Raw genomic sequence first — 22,253 nt, forward strand, 5'->3', positions numbered from 1 at the left:
TGTTTTTATTCTAGGAACAGAATTAGAACCAGTAGAAGGGAATCCATATAGATGCATTTGGAAAATAAGCTGTTGGAGAATGGCAGAAGATGTAAGATATAATCAAGCAACCTATAATCATGGAGACTTTTTAATACTGATATATTGTAGATTAAGTAGTTCTTTTTAAAGGTGTTGGAATTAACCAGCAGATGTTTATTGAATACAGATTAATATGCTTTCACTCTCTCCCTGTTAGCACCATTTGAGTCTCCCGTGTTTTAGAACTTGGACTTCATTTGCCAAGCTCTTTCCTACATTTTTCCTATCTGTCTCTTCTCTGATCCTATTACTAACACTGGAGAATAAGCCCTCATCACTCACTTCATAATAAAACTCTTTGCTTTCAATATGCTTCCTCCAAATATTCTATTATGCTAAACATTAACATTAAATTCTCATGGTATTTTCACTTTATAGATCTTCTCTTCTCATTCCTCTTCTCAAAAACCTTTAAGTGATTCCTTCCATGAACTCAGGTCTTCAGCCATGCTAGAAAGCTACTCTGTTTGAACCCTCCTCTTCATCTTATTGGCGTTATTCTCTAGGCTTCTAATGTCTTCTCTGTCCCCTTCACCTGTTGATTTTTTGTTCATTTTTTTTTAAACCTATACCTTCTTCTATCTTGCAACCAAAACTAAGTATTAATTCCAAGATAGCAAAGTGGTAAAGGCTAGGCAACCAGGGTTGATGACTTGCCAGAGGCCAGATTTGAACTCAGGACCTCTTGTCCCCAGTCCTGGCTCTCAATCCACTAAGCTACCTAGCTGCCCTAATTCTTATTCCTTCTTTAAAGTCAACTCAGATACCATCTTCTCCATGAAGTTGTCCCTAAGTCCAGGGAGGAGATAAGGTATAAAATACCTAGAAAGTTAAAACTCAAAACAAAATCACCAACAAAAGATTTGTTTCATCCAAAAGATAATTTTGATGATTTTAAGGTTCTGTTATATGCAAGGCACTGTTTTTAGAACTGTGGGTATTACAGAAAGAATAAAACATGTTCCCTGCCTTAGTGGAATTTATAATCTAGTAGATGTCTCAAGAAATGATGAATTCTTAAACGAATGACACACAGAGTAGTCTGCCATGAAATTAGTGGAAGGAGAGTATATTTTGGCTTCTTTGTGCCAGGAAGGCCTTTTGAAGAAGGGACTTGAGCTAGTTCTTAATAGAATTTAAATAGGCAATAAAGAAGGGCAACCCAGGTAGGAGGAGCACAGAAATAGACAGGGATGCAGGAGAGGGCCAAGCATGTTTAGCTGAAGAAGAAACTTGTATGTGTGAAGGAAGAAGGCTGTAAAGGTGGAGATACCTAAAAATGGGCCACACATACCACGTTTGAGAGTTCAGTGGAGATTGGGGGAGTTGGGGGGAAACAACTGAAAAAGACTAATCTGATAAGAGTATAACATAAATTGAAAGGAAAATATCCGAAGTTATTAGGAGGGGGTTGAAAGGAGAAATATGAGATTTTGGTAAGAAAGGATTCATAGGACTTCATGATTGACTAAGGAATTAACTACTACAGATTTCAGAGTCTAGGTGATTAGGAGAATGGTGCTTCCTTTCTTAGGATTCAGGAAGTCCAAACAAAGACTAATGTATAAGGATTGGGTGAAAGAACATGTTGAACTTTATGCCACTTAAAAATAGATAAAAATAAATTTAGTGTGTCATCCTCGTTTCATCTTTCTTAAAAATATAGTTCATTATTATTGAGGTTGCATTTAATTAATTTTTATAGAAATTTACATTTTAAACTTGATTGAAAAATAATCTTGTTTATAGACTTCAAACTTGGAGTGAGAATGTGAAAAAATCATATTAACTATTTACAAATCACTTCCTCACTTTCAAATTTAGATTTTATGTTTATTGGAATTTCTGGTATTGGTTTTTCCACCAGACAATTACTCTGGTAGATATGCTATTTGGAAACTATTAAATAAAGATCATGTAGGAAAGTACATAAAATTCCAGTTTGGTCTTACGGGAACAAATTAGGAGGAATTGAATCATTCAAATTTGTTTGTACCCATTGTGTTTTAGGAGCTGTTTAATAAATATGAGAGAGCAATCTATGCTGCCTTAAGTGGGAATCTCAAACAAGTAGGTAAACCTTTTTCATATTAATTAGTCCACAGTGTTTTTCCATGATCAAAGTTGGGCATATAAAATTCTCCAGTGATCCATACATAATTTATTTTATAAACCTAGGCCATATTATAAGTGAGTGGAACAATAAGAGATATTCACAGTAGGATATTGCAGTGTCTTACAAGTTATCTTATTATCACAGTCATGTAATAAGTGATTTCCCTCTTTGAATTTATCCCTGAAGATTGATAATATTTTATCATTATTGTTAGGAATCCTTTTTTAAACCACATATTATCCTAGTTTATATTCAGAAACACTAAGCAGATTCATAATGACTATTTAAATTTGGATGGGATTTTTTTCTTGTTTGGGGGAGGTATTGAACTATTTGAAATAAAACTTAAAAGACATTGTGTTGTGAAATCAGTATGGAAGATTTCTTAGCATTGCAATCCCTTTAGAAGATGTTGTTTGTAATATGAAAAACTTGATTTTCTTTGTCATTTAATATAGTTTGATGACAGTTTATTTTTAGGCAAAATATGTTCCAGGTGTCTTTTTGTGTATTTGTAATTGCATTCTTTTTGGGTTGGGGAAAAAGCTTCTACCTGTCTGTGAAACCTGGGAAGATACGGTCTGGGCCTACTTTAGGGTAATGGTGGACAGTTTGGTGGAACAGGAAGTTCGGACCTCAGTTGTAACATTAGATGAAACTGAAGAACTGCCTCGAGAACACTTGGAAGCAAAGTGAGTCTTTCTACACTAAATTCTGTGCTCTGAAATGTATCTTGTAGTCTTCCCTAAGATTATTGACATATTCTCCCTGCCACTGTTTTTTTTTCTTTCAAAGTTGGACTTTGGAAAAAGTTTTTGAAGAGCTCCAAGCTACAGATAAAAAGGTAAATATTTACAGTGGATATTCTTCAGCTATACCTTGGAATAAAAATGAGGTCAAAACTAATGCTAATAGAGGCTTTGGTGAAAAGCAGAAATTAGAAGCTCAGTTTTTCTCCTATCTTCACTTCATGTCCCTACTTTACAAAATAAGGGCATCCAGATTGAAATGCTTGCCAGTCCCAGTAAGAGGGAGGGAAGGAGACATTTTGGACCATAGAACTTCATAAAACTTATATAGACATTTGTTATTACATGTAATTGGTAAAATAAAACACACACGCACACGCACGTGCACATCTAACAGCTCCTATCTCTCACCTCTTGCTTCATGCCCTCCTGGCCCCAAGTCTCCACTGTAGACTTAGTAGTGATTTGACTAATATTTATCCTGCTTCTTTATTGAATACAATTCACATCTAAATAGGTGTTTTGAATGTGATAAGCCATTTCTTCCTGTTGACATGTCAGGATAAATAAAGGGAAATCCTCAAAAAGAACTTTTGTGTAAATAGATCCCAAAATAATAATCACTGGTATTTATACTGCACCTTAAAGTTGCAGCAGTGATTTATATAAATAAAATTTCTTTTGGTTTCCCATTTTACAGATGATGAAAGTGAGGCTGAAAGGTTAAATGATTTGCCCAGGATCATTCATCTAGGGGCTGAGGCATGATTTGAATGTGGGGCTTTCTGACCACCAACTCTAGCACTCTGTCTATTACCCCATATAGTTGGAGAAAGCTATCTAGTTTAATCCAAATGTCAGTTCTAGAAATCTACTTTTAAAGTTGTGGTGGGTCACTGTAGGGTATTTCTTTTTTAACTGAATTTATGAGCTTTGTATATTCCATGTTTTAACAACTCTCTGATTTTCATTTTTAAGTCATCTGATGGCCCTTGTCATTCAACTCTCTTGATTTAAGTTCCTTCGGGTCAATGAATCTTACACTGATAAATGGACATTTTAAATGAGTGAATGATTTATGGGAAATGTCCATTATTTTTCAGAGAGTTCTAGAGGAAAATCAAGAGCACTACCACGTAATTCAAAAATTCCTTATCTTGGGAGACATTGATGGTAAGCATTTTTAAGTTTTATTTTGTTTTATGTGAATTTCTCGTATTTTTTATTAAGAGTGGAAGGCTAGGTGGATGACTGAGCAAATCATTAAAGCTTTATAAAACCAACCCAGTCGATTCCCAGTGTTGAGTTTCTTCTAGCTGTATGTTCAATTCTGTATTTCAAGGGGTGCAGAAAAATAGACAATTCTGTGAAATTCAAGTTTAAAGATTTATGACCTCTATTTAGCAACATTTCAAAAGATTAACAAGGTGTTCAGTGCACAGGTAAATTATTGGCGCTGTCAGGAGGAAGATATTTCTTGGGGGTAACCATGTCTTTACTCTTGGTTTTACCAATCATGTCAAAGATTTGGTTAATTTATTATAGGTATGATGGAGGAATTTCTTAAATGGCTTTCCAAAGGAAAGAATCTTCTGCCGGGGCACCTTCTCCGCTTCATGACGCATCTCGTTTTGTTTTTCCGCACTCTGGGGATACAGATCAAAGTAAGCATGACCGGCAAGTGTCTTTCTTGTGTGTCCTGAGGCTGAAGCAGCGAGTCAGCACTTGAGGGGTGCAGAGCTAGGAAAGACCCGACCCTCCCGTCATGACGCTTGCACAGCAGAAGATGGGTGGGCACGTGGATAGATGGGGGATACTGTTACATTCCCCTCCACTCTTTCCTTAGAAAGGCCCTTGTGGGGCCTCTGAAAATGGGAGAGAATTCACTGGTCTCACTGGATGAGAAACAGTCTCAGGGCCTCCACCTCCAGCTTCTTTCAGAGCAAGCTTCTCAGAGCACCTCTCCAACCACTCAGAGCCAAAACTCTCCAACCAACCCCCTCAGTCCTCAGACCCCTCTCTCTTTAAGCAAACCATCCAAGTTCCCTCCCCTCAGTTCTCACATCTACCAATCACTGTCCATGTCTTCCCTGTGCCAATGGTGTCTCTAGCTTAACCCAGGACCGCCCAGAGGTCTGTGGCTTTGCACATGTCTGTTGAAGGTCATATTCTCAAATAATTAAATCTTGATCCTTTGCTACAGCCCTTCCTAAATCCTGTTACCCTGAGTAGGGTAGAGATTGGAATAATTAAATTTTGATCTATGCTGCAGCCCTTCCTAAATCCTATTAGGACTGAATAGGGTGGAGATTGATTCCAAATATCTCCATTGTATGAATTCTAAAATAAATCATGACTCAAAGAAATTCCTGTTCTATGCTTAAGCATAGGTCAAAGCCCTTTCCATTGTTCAGCAAAAGGTTTCTGTCCTAAAGTAATCTTAAGAAGGGAGGAGAAGGAACCTCCCATGCCAATGGGGTTCACATTCCAATAGAGTTCCCACTATCAATAGGAAATTTTTCAAGTATGAAATTTCCCAATGGTGAAATTTCCAACATTTATAAGTCTAAGAAATTTTAAGGTTTACAAGAAGGGCAGACATGGGGAGCAGCACAGAGGCCAGAGGTGGGAGAATGGAAGCCCCGGCTCCCCGAGGCCTGTCCACTCAAGGCAGAGGCTGTGCATTGTACTCAAGGCAGACACAGTTGGTATGTGTAGACAGGAGTGGCATTGCCATGTCCACACCACGGAGCGTGATGGCCACTGGGAATGAGTGCAGATTAGAGGAGGAGCCCACACTGTGGTGGGACGAGCACCAGAGAGCTCTCCCAGGTCTGTGGGAGGCAGGTGTAGGGCCAAGCTAGAGTGGTCTGGGGAGTGTCAGTGTGGGGGGCGGGTGGCATGCGGACAGAGGCAGCTCCTATGTGATGGAAGCTCTGACACTGGACTGAAGGTGGTGTGAGATTTAAAATGGTTGAGGTCTTAAACTGTAGTGGTTAAAATAGTGGAAGATATAAATTGTGATAGATATAAGAGAGGGTGAGTAAGTTTGACCGCAGAAATATGTTTCATTACAGTGTCTTGGGTTTAAAATCAAATATAAGGTGGTCGCCAGGGAAATATTCCCAATTATTCAAATACCCAAGTCAATTGGGTTTTATAGAGATTTTAATTAACAATACAATGAGTAATCAAAGAAAGAGAGAGAGAGTAAAAAAGGAATAATTATGAAGGGCCTCAAGCCAATATGGCCTAGACCTGAGTCTTAAAAGAAAAATCGGTCAGTTTTTTATAACTCACCATAAGATCTGTCTAAGTAAGGATTTCTAATGATACCAGGCCAGCAGCATCTCAGCTGTTTTCACCAGCTCCCTCCTCCATCTGAATGTTTCAGAATCAGTCTCCTCAGAATGAGTCTCTCCAATCTGAATGTTTCAGAATGACTACGAGCTCTTCCCTAAGCTCTTATTTTTAAGGGCAAAATCTTCTCTGTCACCTCCCCTAAGTCCTTACATCTACCAATCACTGTAGATGTTTCTAAAGGACCGCCCATTTTGAATTCACAGCTGAGTAGTTTTAATCTCTTTAGTAAGTCAGGGGAAAAATGCTGCTGTGTCGACAAATTTCATTAGAAAAAACCTCTGAATAAGTTATCACCCTTTTAGGTTTAAGTAGTTTACAAGTTGCCCCACCTTTATAGGTACTTAGTATCCCATTGTATCAATTCTAAAACAGTCATGACTCAAAGAACTTCCTGTCCCTTCCATAAGCATGGATCAAAGTACTTTTCATTGTTCTCAAGCAGCTCTCTGTCCTAAAGCAGTCCTAAGTAGGGTGGAGTAGGGATATTCCCAAGGTAAGGAGCTCCCACACTCAAGTAGAGTTCTCACCATCTGCTAGGGAATTTTTTTAAGGAGAAGATTCCCCAATGGGGGAAACCCCTAACATTCATAAGTCTGAGAAATTTTGAGGTTTATAATGGGTGGGATTCGGACATTAAATGTCCTGCGGGGATATTGAAGCCGAGGATCAGAACATCAATAGATAAAAGAGAAGACAACTGAGAGCCACTTGTGGGGAGCCAGTGAATGTGCTTTAGCCCCAGAAAGGGGGTTAGATGTTGAGGAAGAGAGGCAGTAAGGGGCCATGTCTTGAAGCAGAGCTCCTACTGAGGAGGAGCCCTGATGGAGCCCTGCAGTCATTTACACAGCGCAGCTATGGCTGTGGGGGTGGAGGAGGGCCTGGGAAATGCAGCGAAGATGGGGCGTGGAACCGACTTTTTAAGAAATCTTAGCCCTGGCAGGCATACAAATTATGGGATAATTACTTGGAAGCATTGGAGACCTTTTTAGAGTTGGGGACCTGAGCTTATTGGAATTCAGAGGCAAAGAGCTGTTGGAATGAGAGAGATGGAAGGTGCACGATCCCTGGGATCTTGTGGGAAGCACAAAGGAGGAGTGGGATTCGATGGGAGTCTGGAGGTCACCTCTTGTGATCTGAAGCAGGGGCGCCATTTGGGGCAAGTTGGAGGAGGGGCTGAGGGAGATCACCCTGCCCACCCAGCCCAAATCATAGCCAAGGCTGGCTAACTGTCCTCAGGGTTGGAGGCATCAACAGGATGTGGCTTTGTAAAGGACGTCTTTCACAGGGTCACTCTTATGACCTGTGCAGAGGGACCTCTAGCCAGACAAGAGAGGATGTTAAGCGGCCTCACCAACATGCTGCTCAAACTCATCGAGCCCATTAACCATGATTCTGACCAAAGTCAATTTGAGTTCTCTATAGTGATTAGATTGGTAAAGCCCAATTCAAATTAAGGAGCTAATCTAGAGTACTTAAATTGTATTTCGTATTTGTTTTAATTTATATGAGAGCATCCTTGTGAGAATCTCGTGATCCTTGTTCACTGTTTTCTGTTAGGTTGCTGGGCTATGTGAGCTGTTCTGTGGATTTATCACTGAATCTGATTGTTTTTTTTTTTCCCCATACAAAGGAAGAAGTGTCTGTGCAAGTTTTAAAGGCCTACATTCAGGTAATTATGAAGAATCTCACATTTGAAACTTGATTCCGCAGAAATAAAATTTAAAGGAATAGTTACTTATTTTAGATAGAAAAGCCACTAAAGTGATCAGGAAAAGTCATTTTATTATCATTAAATTCATTTTGAAAGTTTAGTGTCAGTGACTATTTAGCACTTTGATTTGCTCTACTTTTTTTCCTTTGGGATTTGAGGAGTCCATTGAAATTGAGATATAAATTATTTTTAAGAAATCATAGAATTTTTTTCCTTGCCATGTCACTCTCATAAAGGTCCTAGAATCTGTTATTATTGGTACATATTGGGCATTTTTCTCTTTTGCAGCTGTTAATATGTGAGAAACACGCCAACCTCATTGCGTTTTATACTTCTCATTTGCCTCAAGACCTGGCTGTCGCTCAGTATGCAGCCTTTTTGGAAGGTGTGACAGAATTCGAGCAGCGCCATCGCTGTTTGGAGCTGGCCAAAGAAGCAGGTGAGCCAGGGCGCCCCCGCTGATGGGCTGTGGCACTGATCACACGCGGTGTTTGTTTTAGAAGGCACTCCTACCTCCTCTGACTGGGAGGAAAGGGATAGCTGTCATGAGATTCTTTCTGCCCTCCCCTTCCTCTCCTGAGCCTGGGAGCTGCTCCGTGCTCTGACGGATGCTCGTGGGGATGGCTGCTCTCCTTTTTGTAAGAGCCCATCAGATCCGCCTCCGATCCCGAGGGAGCCGGAACCATTGGTTTTTTTCATTGTTCAGGTCTGGATGTGGCAACAATAACAAAAACCGTAGTGGAGAACACACGAAGGAAAGATGCCGGCGACTTCAGTCACCACGACACGGCGCCTTCCCTGGACACCGGCACCACCGAGGTAACGAAGGGCACGACAGTCCGAGAAGTGCTGCTCAGACCTTTATTCCCAGCCTCGTCTGCACTAAGAGCGGTCGTAAATGTTCAGAGCCCCGGCACGATCACTGTTCCAATGCTGGTCTCTGTGGATGGGACACAGGCAGCAGAGGAGGGTGTTTGGGCCTCTGCGGTGCCTAGAAGTAGAAATCACTTGTTTTAGCATCTCCGTCAGTAGCCACGTCTGAAAAAAACGTTCGTTCAGAGCACAGTACTCTGGCGATCTTTCCTTGCCGTAACTTGGGGGAGCCCAGAGGGGGACCTTTTGGGCCCAGAAGGCCTCTGGCACATCCCGGGCAGGCCTACAGGGCAGATGAGTTCAGCTAAGAGCTGGCCTAGACTGTGTATGGGGACTGATGGAGGCTGGCCTCGGATTGCCCACACTAAAGAGCTGATACTTTACCTCCTAGGCCAGACTTCCCAGCCTTGGATGTTCCTCCTTTGATCCACTCATCCGTCTGGCCAAACTGGCCTTTTTTGCCTTCTGACACACGGTGCTCTGCGCCTGCTCTTGTACCTTTTCTAGTGTGAACACCTTCATCGCCTTCTTAAAATCCTACGGTCTCCCTTGACACTCAGCCCAGCTTGATTTTTGAGCAGGGCCCTTTGACCGTGTCCACTAGGAAAATTGCTGTGACTGCTGTGAAGGATAGAGCAGAGATAGGGAATTGAGGAGACCGTCCGGACTCCACAAGGTCCAAAACCGAGCCTGGAGTCGTTGGCTAGAGGAGAAGGGGGTCTCTGTAGGTAGTACTGTGGAGGTGGATTCAGCAGGAATTGCAGGCCAGTTGGATACAAGAGAGAGGGAACCATCGAGGACGATTCCAAGGTTTGGGGCCTGGGCGCCGGAGAGAAGGCTGATGTGATGGGGATGGAAGCTGGGGGAGGAGCAGAGGAGGAAAGGAATTTACTGATAGCTGTTGGCAGAACCAATACGGCTTTGGTATTCTGTGTCCTTTGGCCCTGGAAATAGCAGGGATGGCAAGGCTTGTCTTAAAGACGTGGACAGCATCGTCCTGATGGATTGACCTAGCACAATCATTACTTCTGGGGCTTTAAATACGACTTGTCCCTTTATCCCAGATCATTATAATCGCTTAAAAAATGGCATCTGATTCTTCACACTTGTGCTTTTACTTTATAATGAGGGTGATGCATCCTTCTGCTACTTAGAAAACAACAAACAAAGCCACGGCAGCACCCCCAAACTGACAGAAAAGAGGGGCTGCGTGGTAGACGGGTGGCGGAATCATAAAGCAAATCTGTGTTTTGGATAAGGTAAGTAGAGTGCTGCCGAATCTGGAAGGGAGATTAGAGCTGCTGGCTCTTGGGGTCTGGGCAGTCACTGAGGATGAGGGAACAACCTGACCTTCGCTCCAGGCTTTTAACCGTACTTGGGCCGCATGACCCAGAACAGAGAGCACGTTGCTTTTTTGAGTAGAACTTAGACTTTAGACTGAGTCGTTGCCTTTTCTTTGTTTTTAAGGAGGACCGTTCCAAGATTGACGTGATTGACTGGTTGGTGTTTGACCCTGCACAAAGAGCTGAGGCACTAAAGCAAGGCAATGCTATCATGAGAAAGTTCTTGGGTACGGCATATCCGCTTCTAAGATTTTGTGGTAGTTTCTTGTACTGCCCACTAGTGGGTCATCTGTCACAAGATAATGTTCCCTGAACAAAAAAAAAAACAAGTATGTCTCTTTCGGTGCTGAGCCTCCCAAGCCAAGAGCTCTGGAAGCAATTCCTTACTAGTATTTAATTGTATGTTTATTGAGTACAATCTAAAAATTATCACTTTCACAATGAACTGCTCTTGAAAACTATTTAGTTGATTGTTCCCATCAGTAACTTACTTTTAATTGCTTGTAAAAACTTGGGATTTTCAGGGCAGCTAGGTAGCACAATGGATAGAGCACCAGGCCTGGAGACAGGAAGTCCTGGGTTCAAATCTCAGCTCACACACTTCTTAGTTGGGTGACCCTCGGTAAGTCACTAAACCCTGGTTGCCTAGCTTTGAAAAAAAAAAATTTTTTTAACAACTTGGAATTTTCTATACAGGCTCTGTTGTTGATGTGAATGACACTTAATGACTTGAATAGATGTAATACTTTATCTATTAAGAGAAAGAGGGGGCAGCTGGGTAGCTCAGTAGATTGAGAGTCAGGCCTAGAGATGGGAAGTCCTGGGTTCAAATGTGGCCTCAGTCACTTCCTAGCTGTGTGACCCTGACCCCCAGTGCCTAGCCCTTACCACAATACACAGTATTGACTCCAAGACGGAAGGTAAGGGGAGAGAGAGCTATTAGAGCCTCCCACCCTCCCACTTCCCAGTAAGAGGTAGTGGACTATAGGTGAAGAACAAGACATTGTTTTCAGACGTGACCAATTATGCTTTTTTTTGTCTAACTCCTTATTCACTACAAGGGTGCCTTGTATGGGAATGGGAAGACCATTGGGAAATGTCATGTTTGAAAAAAAAATCCTAAGATTTTTATAAGATTAGAAAATCCTAAGTTGTTTTTTAATTTGTGTGTTGTTTTTGTTTATTTGTTTTTAAGTTAGGCAATGGGGGTTAAATGACTCATCCAGGGTCATACAACTAGGAAGTGTCAGAAGCCAGATTTGAATCCAGGTCCTCTCAACTCCAAGCCTAGCACTCTATCCAACTGTGCTAGCCAGGTACCCCTCAGTCCACTATCTAATAAAAGTTTACAAGATACTTAAATATATGTTTTTTGGGACCTAAAACCAAAGCAAGTCTCATTTTTCCCATCAGAAAAAAAAATTCCTGTTAATGAACTAATTCTTGTAGCCTTCATTAATTAATAAATTTTTTATGCTGAAAAAAACTAGGTAAATACTGAAATGCTCCCCACGTTTATTCCCTATGTAGCGTCAAAGAAACATGAAGCTGCCAAAGAAGTGTTTGCGAAGATTCCCCAAGATTGCATAGCAGAAATTTACAATCAGTGGGAAGAAAATGGGATGGATACTCCGCTTCCCGCCGAGGACGACAACGCCATCCGAGAACACTTATGCATTCGAGCTTATCTGGTGAGCGTCTCGAGGGAGAGAGCCGCAGAGCTGCCCACTCGCTCTCCAGGGCGTTCCAGGACCCACAGTGTATCCATGTTTTCTCTCATGACCACCCGAGTTTTTGTCAGGGTGGATTCAGCCCAGAGGGATGGGCCCGTGCCCTCGCCTGCATCAGCATCTGCCTGTTAGAGGGCGGAGGGAAAGCCAGAACTCGGCATCCCGGACAACTCGGGAAACATTGATTAAGTGACTGCCAGACGCAGACCCCCGTAGGCCAGCTTCTGGGAGACTCCCGGATTAAGCGAGCGGCCCCATTCTCACTTCTTATCTGTTGGGGATGGAGAGCACACACTTCGTGCTGTCCAGAGGGCAGTGAATGTCTGAGAGCTACCTGGGTTCCTTTCCTCAATTCCAGTCTTTCCAGTCTTTCCTCAATTCATTTCTCTGAACTAGGAGCCACGTCCTGTGCTTGGGGGAAAAGGGGGCTGAGAGGGGGAGAAGAACTGTGCTGGTCCCCCTTGAGCTTTGGGCTCTTGGCCCTCAGCAGACTCTCGAGGCTTGGTGTGCCCAGAAAGCCGGCCAGCGCCATTGGGGGGGATAACTGTAAGGTCTACCCTGCCAGGATGTATCTGAATGGCCAACCCTGCGGCCAGTGACGTTTCTGAAAGCCCTTCTTGCCTTTCAGGAAGCACACGAGACCTTTAATGAGTGGTTCAAGCACATGAACTCGGCTCCACAAAAGCCTACTTTGCTGCCCCAGTCTTCCTTCACGGAGAAAGTCGCTCATGAGCACAAAGAAAAGAAATATGAAGTACGTGACATGGCGGTGTGGGCTTGTGGGTTGTTTTTTTATGAAATGGCGTTTTCTGATTCCGTTTAACCACATGCTTCTCTAAAAGGTTCCCTCGCTCTGACCCCCATCGGGCAGGTTGCCGGTAGTAGTGTGTCCTTGGCTGTTTGACTTCTTCGCCAGTAATTAAACAGAAAGGGAGAGGCCTCTGTGGTCGGCCGACATCCCTTCATGCAGTTAGAGCCCTCCGTTTTTGTTCCGTCTCCCTGTACCGCATCTTATTGCGGAGCGGCTTCTGAGCAGGTGCTCTCGAAGCGCTCCTAAGCATCCCCGCGTTCCTTCTGCAGATGGACTTCGGCATATGGAAAGGCCACTTGGACGCTCTGACAGCCGAAGTAAAAGAGAAGATGTACAACGTCCTCCTGTTTGTGGACGGAGGGTGGATGGTGGATGTCCGAGAGGTGAGTCGTGTCGTGGTCCGTCCCTAAAGCGCAGGCAGAGAGGCCTGTGTCGGACTGAAAGTGCTCGCCCATGAAGCGGCGGGAGCAGTCTTCTCCCTACCGAGAAATGGCAGCCCCTAGACAGGCGAGCTCGGGTCTCTTCCTGAGGGAGACCGTTGGGAGGCCGTGATGGGACTCCCTCAAGGCCCGTAGCTACCCCTGTGGTGGCAGGGTCCGAGCAGAGGCGGGAGCAATGGCCCGCTCTGGGTCTCCTTTCCTCACTCTTTAAGTGGTCTTAAATCCTGGCCCACCAAAGCCTTCCCAGGCCTTTGCAGGGCCAGGGGTGGCGAGGAGCCACTCAGCCAGACCCGGTGCGGCCTTCATGGAGAGCCTCGTGCGTCCGAGCTCCCCGGGCGGCCCCATGGACGGCTCAGACTTCCTCAGGCCCCGGATAGAAGCAGGCATTCATGGGGCGCCGAGGGGAGGCCGGGGGGCAGTTCAGTCCAGGCCGGCCAGCCTTCCTCATAGCCCCTCCTGTGGGGGCGTCCGGGGGCTGCTGTTTCTGGGGTAATGCCGTGTGCGGAGAAGAGCAGGGAAGGGGGCCTGTGCCGGCCTGATGGAGAGAGCCTGGCGCCACCGCCGGGATGTCTGAGGACAGACAGCTGTCAGCGGCTGGGCCCCTAGCCACAGCCTAGAGAAGCGAGTCTGGCTCAGAGCGGGTGGTCTTGTTGTGCCGGAATGGAGAGGAAAAGAGACCAAGCTAGAAAGATTTTCAGGGGCCTCGAATGCCAAGGATAGCAAAGTTATACATCACCCTAAGCTGTTAGGGCCTGTGGCGCGGGCATGACAAAAGCTACCTTTAAGTCTCTGTGAGGCGGAACAAAGGGAGCCCGTGAGATCATGGCGGCTGTCTAGAGGCCTCCGCGCCCTGCTGAGTGGCCTCCAGGACGTGGTAGGGAGGAGCTTGGTGGGCCTCAGCCCTCTCTGGAGACGGTGAGCATGGGGGCCGGGTCCAGAGAGGGGCTGCTAGGAAAGGGAAGGTGACGGGCCATTCCAGGACGTCCGGGTGGAGCAGGGCCCAGAGAGAGCAGCGTCCCAGTCTGCGCCCTGAGGAGGAGCCGGGGGCTGTGTGTGGCAGAGCACACCAACGGGGTCTGGGGAGGGAGAAGGCCGAGAAGGCCTCAGAGGACACCCAGGCCTAGCGGGGAGCCCAGGCCAGAGACAGAGAGGCCGGGAGGCTGGGAGGGCGAGACAGGAGGGAGATAAGAATGTCCCGCAACCAGAGGCTGTCCACAAAGCCCAGGCAGAGAAAGCCTGGTGGCTGGAGCTGCTCAGAGAGCACCAAACAGGCCCAGGGGCTCAGGGAGGGAGATGGAGGCCCAGGAGTTTGCTTCTGGGTCAAGGGATGGGAAGCACCGGAGAAGCCAGCATCACCCTTGTGCGGCTCCCCAGACATCTTCCCCATGGCCTGCCCTAGTGTCTGTAGGGCCCCCCAGAACTCTCCCCTCGCTTCCCCACACGCACACTGAGGAGAGCTGGAAGGTGGATTTGTGGGGTGCAGGAAGGGGGCAGGGCAGGCACAATGGGAGAGAAGGCTGGGCCGATGGGATCCCTCCAGCAAGGAGCCCTCAGAAGGAATGGCGGGCTGTGGCCGCTTCCTGAGTGGCAGCAGGGGCAGCAGTAGGACCGCACTCGGGCTGCCCAGGATAAAGCGGAAGAGGAAGGCCCCAAAGCCTGGTCTGCCCTGGGGAGGGGCAGTGGGGTGCGAAGCTGTTGCTGTAGCTGCTGGGTGGTGGCACCCAAGAGGGAGGACCCAGGCTAGTTCCCCATATTGTAGAACAAAAGGAACTCTGGAGATGAGGCTGGGCTTGCTTTACAGCTGAGAAACAGCTTGTGCAAGGCCCCTCGGGGTCCCAGAGAACCTGGGGAGGGGGGTCTCCTTAGCCATGGCACTGCGCTTGCGGAGGAGGCCCGGCCTCTAAGCGAGTCCCACTCTCCTTTTGTGTGGAGGATGCCGAGGATGACCCCGAGAGGACCCACCAGATGGCCTTGCTGAGGCGCCTCTGCCTGCCCATGCTGTGCTTCCTGCTCCACACCATCCTGCACAGCACCAACCAGTTCCAGGAGTGCCTGCAGCTCGCCGACATGGTGTCCTCGGAGCGCCACAAGCTGTACACGGTGAGTGGCCGGGCAGGTGCTCTCATACAGTGCCGCAGCACTCCATGACTGTTAGGACCTTGTTCTCTGATCCATAATGACCTGGAGGATGGCTCTGGCTTTGTTATGGGGGTGCCGTCCCCCCCTCCCCCACACACACACACTAGAGCCTCCCTCCAGCAGCATCTCTAAAAGGAACCTGTGAATGTGGTCCATGACAAGCTCCAAAAGCACAAAAGTTTTTTGTTTAGTTTGTTTTTAAGGTCAAATCTGAGAAAATGCATGCTAGTAAGAGCCATTGGCTAAGTCTGAGTGTAAGGCGGGGCTTCTTACGGCCTGTTTTCTCATTCCTGTCTGTTTCTCATCAGGTGTTTTCTAAGGAAGAACTAAGGAAGTTGTTACAGAAGCTGAGAGAATCATCGTTAATGCTTTTAGATCAGGGACTTGACCCTCTGGGTTATGAAAGTTCATCGTAATGTGATTCCATTGTTTTCCTCATAGCGTCATCATTGCAAACTTCGCTAAATATATGTGTCTGTGGTCTTTGGTGTCGTCTTTTTTTTGATGTTGGTGTTTGTCTTTTTTAGGGAACAATTATGTAAAATTGAATATTTGGATTTTTTTGTACTTATAATAAGATTATGGCAGGGGTCTTTGGCACGTTGTGACAGAACAGTATTTCTTGAATTATGTATATTAATAAAGTTGAAAATTTGTCTTCGGATTACTACAGTGAAAATTAAAGTTAAAAGTCTTGTTCTCTGTTACATGTTGAAGAAATTAAACTCCATAAGTGACTTAGTTCCTTCCCACTCCCCTCTTTTGTAGCTGTCAACATGTTAGCATTTCAAAGTTAGTTGAAAGGGAGTGGAAAAGAGCATCACCATATTTAGGACTAAAAACTATCACGTGATTTCCCCTTTATCCTAAGTACTTAGAGAGGACACTTTTTGTAAAATAAAGTGAGCTGCAGGATTCCTCTTCTCGAGCAATGCTTACTTTGAGGTTCTTCTGTCCTAAATAGACATTTTAGGGTCAGCCCTAAAGCTGGAAAGCTATTCCAGAAGAACCTGATAGAAAGGGTGCAGTCGTTGCCCTGCCAATGAACTGAGACTGCTTCTGAGGACCAGCCTCGTCAAGTACACAAAGGCTCATTGCCGATATCCCTAATCATCGACGCGGTGATAATACATTTCTTTGGCACCCCATGAAACAAAGAAAGATGCAAAATGGTGCTCAATCCTCTCCCACCCCTTCCGCTTCGGCAGTGGCAGTGTAGCTAGAGACTGTAAGGAGAAACGATAGGCGCTAAGAAACCCACGCTTAGATAACCTATGCGTGTGGGCCTTTGTTCCCTGCGTGTCAACAATTATCAACATCCCAGTGGAGGAGCTGACGGATACTTGATCACAATTTTTTTTCACTAAATAAAGCCAAATTAAAAGAAGTCATGGCTAAATGGAAGGGTGTCTTCCTGTTTCTTGGAGAGTCCAACAAAGGGTTAATTTTTTATCACGTGCTCAAAAGTGATACATATTCTCTCAAAAGATACTTGGTTATCCCATCTCCTATTGCAAGGATTTTCAAACAGGCCACTGCAAAAGCGATTATAGCTTGCACAGCAACATTGGTTAGGGTTGGAGACATCCTATGAAGAATTGAGCAAAACCCTCCTAACAAGTCAGGGGACACTTTGGTACTTGGTGACTTCAGGGTATGAGTGGGAATAGGTGAGGAGAAATATTTTGTTTAAAGAAGAAAGGTCAGAAGGAAAACAAGGCTAAAGACTTGTAAATTGTATAGAAGTCTTAGAGTTTTGTCATACTTCTTTGAGAAATTCATTGGGATGCTCACATATGGTGGGTGTCACCTCACTCCCCCCCCAAAAAATTTTTTTAACAGGAAAAGTTTGATTCTTGACATAGGAGTCATCTGAATCAGCTCCATGGGTGAGGGGAGGCCAATGATGTGTTAGAGCAAAGATCAAAATTTGTTTAGCTCTTGATCACCCCGTTTGGGTTTGAGGGTAGTTTTTTTGGTCAGAGATGCCAGAGAGATATGCTATTCCCTCTGCAGCTCGTTTGATAAATGAGGAAACTAAGGCAAACAGGGTTAAGTGACTAGTCCAGGGTCACAGCTATTGTCTGCGGCCTTATTTAACCTCAGGAAGAGGAGTCTTCCTGACTTCAGGCTCCGCACTCGTATATACTGTGCCACTTAGATGCCCCACTAAAGTTCAGAATTTGCTAAAAGATATCCTCTGCACCTGAAACCTCTCAACCCAGAACTATTTAAACAGATCATTGATTTTTTAAAAATAGCTTACAGAAAAAGTGGCAGCACTGATGAAACGTTTTATACATAAGTGAAACCCACGTAAATCAACTGCTGAAACAAGGAAACCAAATCAGTCACCATTCAGCTTCCTTCCCAAGTGAAAGATAGATGGCTAGGAGCCAAAGGGAGCGCTAAACCTGTGTATAGAAACTCATTTGTAAAGTCTTGTGAGGAAAGCTAATGGTGATTAGAATCTGTGGAGGGTAAAACCAATTTTCAGAAAGCTTGGCAAATCCAATTAAGCAAAATCACTAAAGAGATGATCATTAAATCCACCATTTCAGTTGATGAGGTCATAGAGTACATAGAAGAGAGCCCAGCACAGTGTTGCCCAACACCCACATGTAGGGTTCCAGGTATATACAGATCATGAAAGTATTAAAAGATACATTCGACAGCTGATTTATGGATATATTTCAAATAATTGGTTTCTGAATATTTGAATTGGGACTCTGATTTTGTGGTATTCTGACCTCTCCCCACGCCTGCAGTCCGAAGGTCAAATGAACCTATGGGCTGGGCGCTGGCCTCCATCTCTTTCGCTTTGTTGTTTACCAAGCTGATGTTAAATTCTCTACTGTGTCACATGTTTAATTAACTATCTCCCATTCCCCATTCCTTGGAACGTCAATAAAAACCGTATTCACCTATAATTTGTCCTCTCATTCCATCAGAGGAGCATCGATAGACTGAATGCCATGCTGAAATATTCTGCATCTCTGTGTCTATACCTTCTCTATGTCCTTCTTTCCTTAATCCTTAAACCTTTCAACCCAAATTCCCCCAGTCCTCAACCCACATTGAAATATTTTGTTGCTGCTGGTCAATGACACCATATTGGGGGGGAGGGGGGGTATGTGAGTGTTGGGCCAGCAAAAGAGACCCAGGAGAAGTGTCCAGAAAAAAAATCCCAAGTATCTTCAGGAGGAGAAAGTGGTCCCCTGTGTTAAATGACCCAAAGAGGTCAATAGAGGTGGCAATGGAAAAGAGAGCAGCCAACTTTGCAATGAGTAGAGCCATGAGTCACTGGAGAAATCATCTTCAGGGGAGTGAGGCTAGAAGCCAGAATACAAAAGATAGAGGAGTAGAAATGGAAGCCATGAGCACCCACTGTTCTAGCTGAGAAATGGAGGAGGGCTTTGGTGGGGACTAATGAGGGTTTGTCAAAGAGAAGGCATCAGTAAATAGGAAGAGACTGGACATTGGAGCAAGAGAATGATGAAGGGAACAATCTGCTGGAGAAGGCAGGAGGGGATGGAGTCAAGAACAAAGAGGGAGGGTCAATGAGACAGACTTCTCCATCAGAGACTGGAGAGAGTGAGAGCCAAGGTCCAGGGGGCTTGAGAGGAAGGAGTTCCCAGCAAATGCCTCCATTTTTTCTCCAGTTTTCAGCTGGGAGAGGAGATGGTGTGGGAGACTTGAGAAGTTTGCAAAAGCTTCTGTGAGAAGGAATCAATTAGGAAGTAAAAGAATTCCCTACCACAGTGAGACACCAATGAAGGATGAAGAGCTTAAATTAGTCATGGAATCCATGGGCACAGTTGTAGCTTCCTCTAAATCTATGCATTGTGTAAAAGTTAAATTTTAATCTTAAATAATGAAAATGCTATATTTTAGGAGGTTTATTAAATGATCATTAGGAATAAGGAGGGTACAAAATAACAACCACATGCCCATGGCTGGTTAGCCATTTTTTAAAATTCCCCACCTTACCACCATCACCACTGATTGCTACATCCAAAGAGCTGAAGAGGAGGAGGAGCCTCAATGCCCACTCCCTTTATCTTCTGTCTATAGGAAGTAAGTAATGACAGGAAGTCAATGGGATCTCTTCAGGATATGTAGTTCTTTTTTAGGGTAACAGATTTTCAATTGTACAATTGACACAGACATAGAAGCAGAGGAGATAGAGTGGGAATAATCTCAGGTTGAATTTGGCCAGGGATGAAAGACTGTGTGAGTCCAGGGTTCTAGGCAGCTCTCTTCAGTCTGCAAGGTGCCAAATTGCATTGAAAGACAGAGTTTCCCCATCTATAGATTTCCTTGTCCTGAGGAGACCACAGATCTAGTCCCTCCACTGTCCTATGTGCCAAGCACTGGTGCTGGTGCATCCACCAGGCCTGCTGCCTCAAGCTAGTCTGCTGCAGTGGGTTTAGACATTCAGAGATTATGTTGTGGAAGCAGCAAAAGAAGATCAGGGACTTCCATGCCCAATGCACCCAGGATGTAAAACTTCTGGGTAGCCATTAACTTCAAAGCAATAAGAAACATAGTCTCCCCTCTTTGATTAAACCAAATCCATTCTCCTCTCCAAACACTAGATGTCCTGCCAAGAAAATCATTAAGCCAGGAGTACTGTAAGAAGAACATGCAGTATTAGGTCATATGTTGATATGCTGACATAGGATTTATTACCCTATAGAAAACTCTGATTAAAGCCCTAAGGCAATCTACAGCCATTGTTTCTATCTTGTAAATTATTACCAATCATTGTTCCTGCAAAAGGCTTACCTAAATACTAATCAAAAGTGCCTATAAAGAAAAGGGTCCTAGATTTGGAATCAAAGGTCCTTGGTTAAACCATGGCCAAGTCACCTAACATTTCTGAGTATTTTCTCATCTGTAAAATGAGGGTAAAATGCTTATATTATCTCACAGTGCACACTGAGTTTGTGTCAACTCACAGGGAGAATCCAACTAGACAATGGGAAATGCTTTGCCAACTTTGTGGCCCTGTAGAAATATCAGGTACCATGTTTATTCACAGGTCCTAGAGGGAAATCAGAGACAATTGGAGTGCTGATGCCAGGCTTCAGGGAATTTGGAATTGGGTAGATATAGCATACAGAGGCTTTATTTATTTTATTTTTTTCTGGCTGCAATGCCTGTCTAATCTTATCCCTCCATTCTTGCAGACCCACTCTTGACTTCTGCCTTCTCCAAGAGGCCTTGAAGGCCCCTAGAAATCTTTGTCTCTCATGGTCACTCATAACACGTCATTATCCACACCACATGTTTTGCAACTTGATTTTATGGAGTGTAAGCCTTAAAATTCCTTAGACTTATAAATGTTGGAATTTTCACCATTGGGATATTTCATACTTGGAAAATTTCTTACTGATAGTCTATTGGAATGGGAACCCCATTGGCATGGGAGGTTCCTTCTCTTCCCTTCTTAAGATTACTTTAGGACAGAAACCTTTTGCTGAACAATGGAAAGGACTTTGGCCTATGCTTAAGCATAGAACAGGAATTTCTTTGAGTCATGATTGATTTTAGAATTGATACAATGGAGATACTTGGAATCAATCTCCACCCTATTCAGTCCTAACAGGATTGAGTAAGGGCTGCAGCCTAGATCAAAATTTAATTATTCCAATCTCTACCCTACTCAGGTTAACAGGATTTAGAAAGGGCTGTAGCAAAGGAGCAAAGATTTAATCATTTGAAAATATGACCTTCAACAGACATGTGCAAAAACCAGAAACCTCTGGGCGGTCCTGGGTTAAGCTAGAGCCTCCATTGGCACAGGGAAATTGATGGACAGTGATTGGTAGATGTGAGAACTGAGGGGAGGCAACTTGGATGGTTTCCTTAAAGATCAGGGGGGTCTGAGGACTCAGGGGTTGGAGGAGTTGATCAGAGTGGTGGCAGTGTACTCTGAGAAGCTTGCTCTGAAGGAAGCTGAAGGTGGGGGCCTCTGAGACTGTTTCTCCATTTTGGTCACGTGAGTAATAGGGACTGATCTCCTTTCTTTGCCCCAGCTATCTAAGGGCTTGGGCCTTTTGGCCCAGCCTAAACAGAAGGGGTATTTAAGCCCTATTCCCTTCTCTCCCTTTTTCTCTCTCTCTATCTCTAATTCCTTTCTTCCTCCTATTGTAATTAAACTCCAAAGAAGGCTGACGGCTGACTTGAGTTTTTTCATTTAGGAATTACATAGCTGAATTCCTTGGCGACCTTAAATTAATATATATCAGTCTTTTAAAGTGATTCCCTTGTCACAGGAGGCAGGCACCAACGTAGGATGGGCCACCCTTTTAGAGAAGAGGTACCACTAGGTGTTGTAGTGGATAGAGGACACTGGCCAGGAGGCAGGAAGACCTGAGTTCAAATGTGGCCTCAGCCCCTTACTTGTTGTGCGACCCTGGGCAAGTCACTTCACTTCTGCCTCAGTTTCCTTGTTTTTAAGGGGGAATGATAAAAGATATACTGTCCAGGATTATCATGAGGTTCAAAGGAGATAATGATTTTAAGGTACTTAGTCTCTGCTTTGTAAATGTTAAGTATTATTAGGTAGGGAAAGCTAGGTTGATTCAGTGAATAGAGGGCCAGGCCTGAAGTCAGGAAAACTCTTCTTTTGTTCAGATCTGATTTCAGACATTTACTGGCAATGACCTGGATAAGGCACTTGGCCCTGTTTTCCTCAGTTTCCTCATCTGTAAAATGAGTTGGATAAGGAAATAGCCAATTATTCCAGTATCTTTGCCAAGAAAACCCTAAATGGGGTCATGAAGAGTTAGACATACCTGAATGACAGCATCATTCAGTGGGTATGGACTAGTTCACATTCCTAGAGATGATCTGTTTTGCACATGGCTGCCTGGCTTCCCTATTGCCAGA

The 22,253-nt window shown here is 44.5% G+C and overlaps 1 protein-coding gene across 3 annotated transcripts in view; it reads left to right on the forward strand.

The window, feature by feature from the left end:
• The window catches only part of NUP107 (nucleoporin 107), a 52,718-nt gene extending 34,432 nt beyond the window's left edge, over window positions 1-18,286 (forward strand). For all 3 annotated transcript variants that reach the window (XM_007502886.3, XM_007502887.3, XM_007502885.3), the window contains 15 exons: window positions 15-91; window positions 2,092-2,151; window positions 2,744-2,889; window positions 2,993-3,041; window positions 4,050-4,119; window positions 4,492-4,610; window positions 7,940-7,978; window positions 8,309-8,459; window positions 8,727-8,839; window positions 10,361-10,463; window positions 11,767-11,927; window positions 12,595-12,720; window positions 13,047-13,160; window positions 15,150-15,317; window positions 15,665-18,286. In XM_007502886.3, coding sequence (XP_007502948.1) covers window positions 15-91; window positions 2,092-2,151; window positions 2,744-2,889; window positions 2,993-3,041; window positions 4,050-4,119; window positions 4,492-4,610; window positions 7,940-7,978; window positions 8,309-8,459; window positions 8,727-8,839; window positions 10,361-10,463; window positions 11,767-11,927; window positions 12,595-12,720; window positions 13,047-13,160; window positions 15,150-15,317; window positions 15,665-15,772 — 1,604 coding nt within the window. In that variant the 3' untranslated portion in view covers window positions 15,773-18,286. The remainder of the gene's footprint in view (window positions 1-14; window positions 92-2,091; window positions 2,152-2,743; window positions 2,890-2,992; window positions 3,042-4,049; window positions 4,120-4,491; window positions 4,611-7,939; window positions 7,979-8,308; window positions 8,460-8,726; window positions 8,840-10,360; window positions 10,464-11,766; window positions 11,928-12,594; window positions 12,721-13,046; window positions 13,161-15,149; window positions 15,318-15,664) is intronic.
• The last annotated feature ends 3,967 nt before the right edge of the window (window positions 18,287-22,253 follow it).

This window comes from Monodelphis domestica, chromosome 5, assembly GCF_027887165.1.
Source record: "Monodelphis domestica isolate mMonDom1 chromosome 5, mMonDom1.pri, whole genome shotgun sequence".
Taxonomy (NCBI): Eukaryota; Metazoa; Chordata; class Mammalia; order Didelphimorphia; family Didelphidae; genus Monodelphis; species Monodelphis domestica.